This window comes from Psammomys obesus, unplaced genomic scaffold, assembly GCF_907164565.1.
Source record: "Psammomys obesus unplaced genomic scaffold, mPsaObe1.curated_primary_1811, whole genome shotgun sequence".
Lineage (NCBI taxonomy): Eukaryota > Metazoa > Chordata > Mammalia > Rodentia > Muridae > Psammomys > Psammomys obesus.
This window is the reverse complement of record NW_026596120.1, coordinates 10,728,575-10,738,599: the sequence shown is the minus strand read 5'-3', so window position 1 is coordinate 10,738,599 and position 10,025 is coordinate 10,728,575. Positions and strand designations below refer to the sequence as shown.

Genomic DNA, 10,025 nt, shown 5'->3' with positions numbered 1-10,025 from the left:
CCCCTCCCAAGGATCAACGAGTCCATTCGGATGCAAACAGCAAGAGGCTTTTATTTTGATTCACGAGTACTCGGGCAGCAAGGTCACTCAGGAGGACCTTGCGCGCCTGCTTGGGGCAAAACTGGGGTTTTTATAGGGTTTTAGAGCAGAAGCACTGGTACAGAAACGAGAGGGCATGGTTACAGGGGGCTGATTGGTACGTTTACACGAGACCACAATTTGCGTCAAAGTTTGGCAGGGGCACCGAGATTCCAGGAACTGGGTGGTCAAGGGGGGTAGGATGACCCCTTGACGTGGCCCACCACCTGTTATTTTGTTTTTCCCTATCTTAGCTGAAACAGTCTCACAGATATCTATGAGAGTGATTAACACAAACTGTTTTTAGTATGACTGGGGCAGCCTGACCACAGAGATCCCAAGTGGGTGACACAGTTAGGATTTCTCAGTAATTTTCCAGTTTCTCATCTGGCCTTCAGAAGTGGCAAATGGTCTTTATGTGGTCCCAATTAAAGCTGGCTTTGGGGTTGGAGCATGGCTCTCACTTTCTTTAAACTCATGCATGCTTGTTTAAGGAAAATTCAAAATCTCTGTCTCATATTAGAAAAGCCAGCTGGTATAAGATAGAGGAAAACAAAAAATAAGGGATTGTTCTTTGGTCATTGATCTCATAATCCTTTGGTTTTCATTAGATTCTCTAATTTTTTAAGGTATATTATCTGAAAATCTATAAGATTATTATGTATATATAAACTTTGCTTTGTAATACTAGTAGTTATTAACTAATTTTAGAAATAAGCTTCCTGTAGCTTCCTGTATGTGTTTCCAGGTTTGAGTCTGAAGCAAGTAACTAGAAACAAAGGTTGTATACCTTGTGTGGACTCAGTAGATTATGGTCCTAAAACCTGAGCTCTGCTGAATATGGCATTTAAAATGTTTAGGTTTTCTACTACTCCTAGCAATAACCTTTTTGGTTTCCAAGAAGATGACGGGGCCCATAACAAGAAATCCACCACCTGGATTGTGTAGCAACAATCACCAGAAAAAACTGCCCCATGTTTCTTCTGCTGCCTAGTTCTGTGCAAACAGTAGACACTTTTGAGTTGACTGTTATGTTCTGCCTAGTCAGGATTGTCGATAAATTTACGGTTACCACCCAGAGATAAGCCTCGGACCACAGACCGCTTAGGACATTCAGAATTCTGAGTTCATATGAGACTAACATGAACATTTTACAGAACTTTGAGCTAAAAAATATTTAATCCTGAGTCTGCCTAATACAGCCAAGCTGGACATTATGGATAGCTTAGCAAAAATTGCTTAATTTTTGAAAATAGTTTTACTGTTTCCTTTTTATTTAGACCAAAAAAGGGGGATATAGAAATAATATAGGAATAATAGGTAAACAGGATAGATTATTGAGTCTACTTAAATATTTGTATCAATATTTGCATATTGATACAAAGTTAAGGCTATATTTTAGTTACAGCATACTATGTGTCCACTCTTTTTAAGGTATTGTACCTATGTAATTCTTTAAAATGCAATGTGAAGTTCTAGTCCTTTTGAAAGCTACTATCATAAACTGTTTAGGATAATTAACAAATGCAAACTAATAGTGAATCAAAATTCAAAATTGTGGTTTTGTTAGGTACCGATTTAGTTAAACAGAGATGTTTTCTAAGTTAATCAGTCAGTACATAGCTGGAAACAAGTAATTCAGATATACTAGAGTTAGATAGTTAGTCTTCAAAAACCTCAGAGATCTATAGAATATGGCATTTAATGATATTTTATTAATTTGATATTTTGGTGAGACAGGTCAGCTCCTGGCAGCACCTCTTTCCAACGTCAAAGAAAATGGCAAGTATCAGAAAATCTTCTTTAGGAGATGGCTTCATATGTGGCAAGCTAGCCACTAGGCCAGGAATGCCCTTGCTTCTACTGCAGACAGAATGCAGGACAAACTCGATACAGGAAAGTGGACTGCTAAGCTTTGCAAGGACAAGGTAGGCAAGTCCTTCAAAATACCTGCCTCACAGCAAAGTCTGTCAGACACCCTGAGCCAGAGGACTGAGGGTGACGCTCCAATGTTGTGGAGATGTCTTGGGTGACTGTCCAGGCAGCCAGCAGTCTCTGGAATTTCTATAGTTTTGGAAACCACTCTGCGCTTCCTGCTTATTCAGATAATATTAATCCTCAGGTCTCTGATAAGATTGAAGACTAAATAGCTATGATCTTACAAGTAAGATTAAGTTCTTTAGGATTTAAGAAGATGTTTTAGGTCTAAAGAGATGGTTTTTGATTGGTATTGCAAGTCTTGATACAAAGTGATTTAGGTACAGAACTTTGGACTCCAAAATAGGATAGACAGTAGAGTACTGTCTTCAAGTTTGCTAAATTCATATGGTCTAGATATTGTGAATGTAATTTTTACCCAGACGTATATAGTTTATTGATGTTAGAGGAAAAGTTTTTTATTTAGACAAAAAGGGGAAATGTTGCAGGATATTTGATCCCATTATGAATCTTAAAATTGTGAACTCTAAAACCCTGTTTCTTGTTTTGTGTGGTTGAGCCGTATCACACACCTTTAATCCAAGAGCGTTTTATTATAAACTGGAGATCATAATCATGGTGTGGTTCACTCAGCCCTAGACACACCTATAATCCAGGAGCTTTCTGTACACTTGATTTAATAAAGTTAACCTATGTCAAAAGGCAGAGAAAGAAACCAGCTGACAGGGATTAAAGAGTAGGAGGGACTTTGAGTTGAGGATTATTTAAAACAGTGTGGAGAAGGAGGGCTTTTAGCTTATGCTCTGGCTTTAGCTTTGGCTTCAGTTCCTCAGCTCCCTGGCGTTTGGGGCTTTGAGCTAGCAAGCCTTTGGCCTTGGGTTTTTTTGGCCTTTTCCTCCTAGGCTGTCAGCTGCGCTAGTGAGGCTGTTGGTTTTTTTCCATCAGGACCTGAGCTGAAAAGGAAAGTCAGCAGGGTGCTTTCTCTGACTCTCAGAGCTAGCACGTTTTCACCCCAGCATCTGGCTCCTGAGTTTTTATTGGTAACATAGAACAACTTGGGATTTTCTTTCTTTCTTTCTTTTTTTCTTTTCTTTTCTTTTCTTTTCTTTTCTTTTCTTTTCATTTCTTTCTCTTTTCGTTTCTTTCTCTTTCTTTTTTCTTTCTCTTTCTTTTTTCTTTCTTTCTCTTTCTCTCTTTCTCTCTTTCTTTCTTTCTCTCTCTTTCTTTCTTTCTTTTGTAAAACAACATAATCCTTTGTAGAACTGTGAACTTTTTTTAAAAAATTAGTTTGTTACTATTTAATTTCTTTCTCCATTTTTTTTTTTTTCCCAGCAGTGGCTTAAGAGGAGGAAAGGGGTGACAGGTTCTTGTTATGTAGCCTTAGCTGACCAGGAACCTGACAGTTATGCCAGATGGACCTTAAACTTGAGATGATCCTTCTGCCTCAGATTTCTAATTGCTGAGATTAAGGTTGCATGACTACACCTCGCTCTTACTCATTGTAAAAATATTTTGTGTGTATGGGTGTTTTGCCTGCATATATGTCTGTGCATCACATGTGTGCAAGGTGCAGTGGAGGGCAGAGACATCAGATCCCCGGGATATTGGTTGCTGCTCTATGGGTGCTGGAAAGCAAATCTGGGTCCTCTGGAAGAGCAGCTGGCTTACTTAACTGCTGAGCCATCCTTCCTTACTTGGTTTCTTAATGGCATGCTCGTGTGAATGGAATTTTTGAAAATCTGGTGAAGTCCCAACTGGTAATACTTTAATTTGTGGTCGGGGCTTCCTGGTCCTGTCATGTGAGGTTGTGAGGTTAGCCTTGAGCACTGCAGCTCTGGGTTTTATGGTTAGGCCCATGATCTATTTTGGGTGGATTTGTGTATATAGAGTGAAAGAGGCAAATAACTTTTATTCTTTCTTGTATTAGATATTTAGGTTTTTAGATTTTTTTAAATTACACTTTATTCACTTTGTATCCCTCCCTCTTATTCTCCCAATCCCACCCTCCCTCCCTTTTCTCCACCCATGCTCCTCCCTCAGTCCACTGATAGGGGAGGTCCTCCTCCCCTTCCTTCTGATCCTAGTCTATCAGGTCTCATCAGGACTGGCTGCATTGTCTTCCTCTATGGCCTGGTGAGGCTGCTCCACCCTCAGGGGGAGGTGATCAAAGAGCCAGCCACTGAGTTCATGTCAGAGACAGTTCCTGTTCCCCTTACTAGGGAACCCACTTGGACACTGAGCTGCCATGGGCTACATCTGTGCAGGCGTTCTAGGTTATCTCCATGCATGGTTCTTGGTTGGAGTATCAGTCTCACAAAAGACCCTTGGGCCCAGATTTTTTTCTCCTCTCCTTGTGGAGCTCCTGTCCCCTCCAGGTCTTTCTATCTCCTTCTTTCATAAGATTCTCCACACTCTGCCCAAAGTTTGGCTATGAGTCTCAGCCTCTGCTTTGATACCCTGCTGGGTAGGGTTTTTCAGAGGCCCTCTGTGGTAGGGACTCTGTCCTGTTTCCTGTTTTCTCCCTCTTCCGATGTCCATCCTGTTTGTCTTTTTCAATGAGCATTTTACCCAGGGTCCTCCTTCTTGATTAGCTTCTTTAGCTGTACAGATTTTAGTATGATCATCCTTTATTATATGTCTAATATCTACTTATAAGTGAGTATATCATGTGTGTCTTTCTGCTTCTAGGATACCTCAGGATGATCTAAGATGTGTGTGTGTGTGTGTGTGTGTGTGTGTGTGTGTGTGTGAGAGAGAGAGAGAGAGAGAGAGAGAGAGAGAGAGAGAGATGTGTATGTGAGGAGATCAGAGGACAACCTTCATTGTGGCTCCTTGAATTCTATCTTATTTGAGATAAGATCTCATCACCTCTGCATTCATCAGGCTGACCCTGATCTTTGGGGTTCTGCTCTCTTTCCCATTTGGCCCTAACCACACTGGTATTACAGGTGCACCTGCTTGACCCCACCTTTAGGTGGGTTCAGGGACCCACCACTCCTCACACCTGGACAGCAGGTGTTTTACTCACTAGGTGGTCTCTAGCCCTCCCGTCAGCATTTCGTAAGAGACCCCTTTACCCACCCACTGGCTGCCCTGGGGTTTGCTCCAGTTCTTGTTTTGTGTGGCTTCTGGCTCTTTAAGCCTGTCACACTAACCCTGATTACTGTAGCTTTATAGCTTTGTTTCTTGGGTTTTCTCTCTTTTGGTTTATTGAACAGGGTTTCTCTACATACCCCTGGCTGTCCTGAATCTCCATTTGTAGACCAGGCTGGCCTTGAATTTCGAAAACCGCCTGCCTCTGCCTCCTGAGTCCTGGGATTGAAGGCGCCATCACAGCCCAGGACTTCATCATTTTTAATCTGGGCTCATTTTACAACTATGGTTTTAGTTGTAACAAGTGGGGTAGGAGGAGATGATCCTTCTGGGTAGAAGCCAGGGACACTGCCCGTCATCCCTAAGCACAGGACAGCCCCACCCCAAAGATTCTCCAGCTTCTTATTCCCAACTTTAGTCAGCAAATTTGTGCACAGCGTCGCCACGGTGCCTGACTTTGGTGTGGGTGCTGGGCATCCAAACTCAGGCCCCCGTGCTTGTACAGCAAGCACTTTACCAACTAAGCCGTCTCCCTGCCTGGTCCTTTTTATTCAATTCCGTGGGTTATTACTGTTTTATATGTTATGGTCACTATGTTTATGTATGGGTAGATTTGATAATCTACTTTAAAAGTCTGTGACAGTTTTTGATCTGTTTTTCCATTCATGACATTACGGTGTCTTGGCTACAGGGTCACACTGGTCTTAGAGATAAGTGTGAAATCCCCTTCTGGGATAGGTGGATTTACTAGTGCCCAACAGTGGCCTCGGGCCCTTAATGCACAGCTGTGTCCTTTAGGCCTCCTATGACGCCGTGGACAGTGGTGAATTCCCTACTCTGCAGGTGAAGAACCTCAAACTGGAGAGGAAACTTATGAAGGGTGGTAGCTTGCTGGAGCTTCGAGCCACACTCCAGCTCTGCAATCTCTAGAACCACTCTGAGCAGCAGCTACCACTGAGGGTCTCTTTGGGGGCGAACAGTGCTGGACGTCAGCTGGCTGCCCTCTCAGTCTCTGGGAAAGAGCTGTTCTGGGCTGGTTCTGCCGATGCTGCCAGCACAGCCTTCGGCCTCTTTGTTTGCCTGGCGTGAGTGCTCCTGACTGAACCAGATGGACCTGTACAGCCTTGGGAGCCAGGTGTGGCCATGATGGGGGAGCATTACCCCTGTGATGGAGCTGGGGTCGTCTAAGAGCTTACCATGGACAAGCCTCCTTCTCCTTGCAGGGTGCTTGGACATTAACTCCTCTGTGAAGGGCGCTCGCTTTGTCAGATTCTGTGACGCATTCAATATCCCACTCATCACTTTTGTTGATGTCCCTGGCTTCCTTCCTGGTGAGTGTCTGACTCGGGTGGGGAGGGAGAGGTGGTTGTGTTCAGGGCATTTAGGGCCTTCTCCCTGTCCCCAGAGCTCCGACTTCTCCGTCTTCTGCCATCGGTGTGAGGATTGACCCTCTCTGGAGGTTGTCACAGCCCCGAGACCCCGTAAGGGCTGTGCTGGTAGCTGATAACTCTTCCTCATTACCTAGGCACCGCACAGGAATATGGTGGCATCATCAGGCATGGCGCCAAGCTGCTGTATGCGTTTGCCGAGGCAACTGTGCCCAAAATCACAGTCATCACCAGGAAGGTGAGGCCGTCCGTCCCCTCAGAGCCCATCTTCCCCATGTTCCCAGCAGCATGGCTGAGGTGGTCCACCACGAGCCGGACCTGGGCTGGAAGGAGGCACACCTCTTGATCACTTCTATGAAATGTCTGGAGGGCTCTTCCCGGTCCTACCCTTATGTTGTCCATGGTGTTCCAGCAGCAGGGAAAGCCAGCGGCAGCAGGCGGTGTGCTCTAGGAAGGGCCTTCCAGACTTTGGCCTTGTGGGCCAGTAGGGCATGGCCCCATTTCCCTTGCCTTCCTGGAGTGTTTGGGGGTATGATTTGCTTGTTCCTGGCACTGACACTCAGCGTTTGGGTTTGTTCTAGGCCTATGGCGGTGCCTATGATGTCATGAGCTCCAAACACCTTCTTGGTGACACCAACTATGCCTGGCCCACAGCTGAGATTGCTGTCATGGGTGCAAAGGTAAAGGCATCGAGCAGTTCTTTCCTGGGCCCAGGACCTCTCTAACAGAGTCCTTGTGTGGCTGGAAATGCAGAAAGAGGCCAGCTCAGGGCTGGAGGGAAGCGCCTCCCCGTGCCCACAGCCAGTCACCCCGTCCTCTCACAGCAGGCACATCGGTGTCTTCATAGCAGAGGGAAGGGCCCAGGGAAAGTCAACTGAATTTACCTCTGGGGAGTAGAGCTTCTCACCACCTCATCTCATCTCTTGGGGTGCCCTCCTTTCCGTCTTCTAGAAACAAAACCAACTTCTTCCGTGGTAGCTCTCCCCTGGCTTTGAAGGTGCTGTCAGGGTCGAGCCAGGTGACCTCCAGGGCTCCGGAGGTGACCAGTGAGTGTGCCCATTTGGAGACCAAGACTTCCACATGTTCTTCCGGGGACGTGTGTTGCATGCCTAGGGCTTGGGGTAGTGAAGGAGGAAAACAGCTCAAGCATCTGGCCTCGGAGAATGATGAGGAGTGCAGAGGAAGAGGGGAGGAAGAGCAGCCACAGCCCAGCATTCTACCCCGTGCATGCTGTCTCTTTGTTCCGATTGGCTGGGAAATTCACCAAGATGAGTTGATGGTTCTGTCTGGGTTGGGACCCTATTCTGAGGAAACCTTTACTCCTCTCTGACAGGGTGCTGTGGAGATCATCTTCAAAGGACACCAAGATGTGGAAGCTGCCCAGGCGGAATACGTGGAAAAGTTCGCCAATCCCTTCCCCGCAGCCGTGAGAGGTGGGCCTGGGGGGCAGGTGTTGTCTGTCTCCCCAGTCATTTGCTTGTTTGTTTGTTTTTTTTTTCCTAGAAAAGTCTGACACAGTTGTCTTTTGACTTCGAAGTCATACCTGTTGCCTGGGGAGGGGCAGGATCTGGGGCCACACTGTGGGCTTGTGCAGGCTGCTGACAGTTTTTGGGTAGGCTGTTTCTCGGTTTTGGTCCAGTGATCCAGTCCTCCTCAGATCTGGTGGCTAAAATCACCTCCCTTCCCCTCACTGTGTTCTCGGCTTCGCTGGGTGGTTCTGTGGGTTTTGCTAGGATTGTTCTCAGGGTGTAGACTGGCTTGACAGTCCAAGACAGGCCTCGCTTTCAGGGTAACATTGACTGCTGCCTATCCTTCCTCAGTTCTCTAGACCAGTCCAGGCTTGTGTTGTTAGTGTCCCAAGAGTAACTAAAAAGGAAGGGTTAGGCCCAGGGGCCTAGGTGTGGAAATTCCTACTGTCGCTTCTGTCACATTGTACCTAGGAAAGCAAATCATAAGGGCAGGGAAGACAAGACTCCCTCCATGGAGGAAGCAAAATTTTACTGTACAAGGATCCATGGACAGAGTGGAGAGGTTGTTTACCTTCTTTCTCATTTTTTTGTTTTATTCTATATATGTGTGTGTTTGTATGCTCTCTCTGTGCATGTGTGCGTGCGTGTGTGTGTGTGTGTGTACACATGTACCTACAAAGGCCAGAAGAGGGCATCGGGTCCCTTCAGTTCTGCACTGCCTGATGCAGGTTTAGTGGTCCCGAATCAGGTCCTCTGGAAGAACAGCAGTGCTCTTGACTACTGAGCTATCTCTCTAGCCCCATTTCTTTTTTCTTTTTTTTTTTTAAATAATTTATTTAATTTTTATGTGCATTAGTGAGAAGGTGTCAGATCCCTTGGAAATAGCATTACAGACAGTTGTGAGCGGCCATGTGGGTGCTGGGAGTTCAACCCGGGTCCTTTGGAAGAGCAGACAGTGCGTTTAACCACTGAGCCATCTCTCCAGCCCCCATTTATGTTTTCTTAATTTCATTTCCTGTCATGTCCACCCTGGCAGGGTGGAGGCCCTGGATCAAGGCAGGGAGGGAGAGGTGACATTTCCCCTACCTTTCCTAATGCTCTTATGCCAGAGGTTGGGAGCCTGGCAGAATGAGAAGGTCCAAAGAGGCTTTGCGGGCCTGGTATCTCTCCACCAGGTCAAGTGCTGCCCGCACTGTTGGCCTGTGGGGCTGAGCATGGGGCTGGGGTGGACGACTGCAGCCCACCCCACAATGCTCGCCTTCTGTTTGGTCCTCCAGGGTTTGTGGATGACATCATCCAGCCATCCTCTACTCGTGCTAGGATCTGCTGTGACCTGGAAGTCTTGGCCAGCAAGAAGGTGCATCGTCCCTGGAGAAAACATGCAAATATCCCACTGTGAACAGATCTAAGGGAAATAGGCCAACAGCTGAAAAACTGGTCATTTGTAGCCTTTTACAATCATGAGAAAACAGGATCTACACACCTTGGAAGTTGATTAAACTTCAGAACGAGTTCTTGTGCCTGGTATAAAATTATTTGATCTATTAAAATCTTCATTGGTACTTTTTGAATAAATATTTAATTTGTTATATTTATAAAAATTATAATATTTAATTTATTATAGTAAAAGCCTCAATCAAAATAAGAAACCAAAAGAAAAAATGGTCAGAATTTTAGTACTGTCTCCTGGCGCTGGCCCTGGTTGACCCTGAAGTGGATAGGATTGATTCATTTGGCCCTCGGAGGTTGACATGGTAGAGCCTGGTCTCCTGTGTGGTGGGGGTGAGAGGTGAGATGTAATGGGAGGTGCTGGGGTCAGCTCTGCTTGGTGCTTCTGAAGGGGCATGAGTTCTCAGTCTCGAGCTAGCTCCCTTACTCTCAGCACCGTGAGCTAACTAAGCCTCTTTTTACAGTTAGCCAGCCTTCAGTGTTGTTTCTGATAGTAATAAAAACAGACTAATACAACATCCCCAAATGTATTGCTTTTTTCCCCCAAGGAACTAATTTTTATCCTTAGGTAAAATAATATGGTTTTAGGGCAGATTTTTTTTTTTATAAG

At 45.6% G+C, this 10,025-nt stretch overlaps 1 protein-coding gene across 1 annotated transcript in view; it reads left to right on the top strand.

The window, feature by feature from the left end:
* Nucleotides 1-9,528, top strand: part of Pccb (propionyl-CoA carboxylase subunit beta) — a 58,450-nt gene extending 48,922 nt beyond the window's left edge. Inside the window, exons 11-15 of the mRNA XM_055629705.1 lie at nucleotides 6,333-6,440; nucleotides 6,635-6,735; nucleotides 7,079-7,177; nucleotides 7,831-7,930; nucleotides 9,244-9,528. Of these exons, the coding sequence (XP_055485680.1) occupies nucleotides 6,333-6,440; nucleotides 6,635-6,735; nucleotides 7,079-7,177; nucleotides 7,831-7,930; nucleotides 9,244-9,365 (530 nt within the window). The 3' untranslated portion in view covers nucleotides 9,366-9,528. The remainder of the gene's footprint in view (nucleotides 1-6,332; nucleotides 6,441-6,634; nucleotides 6,736-7,078; nucleotides 7,178-7,830; nucleotides 7,931-9,243) is intronic.
* The last annotated feature ends 497 nt before the right edge of the window (nucleotides 9,529-10,025 follow it).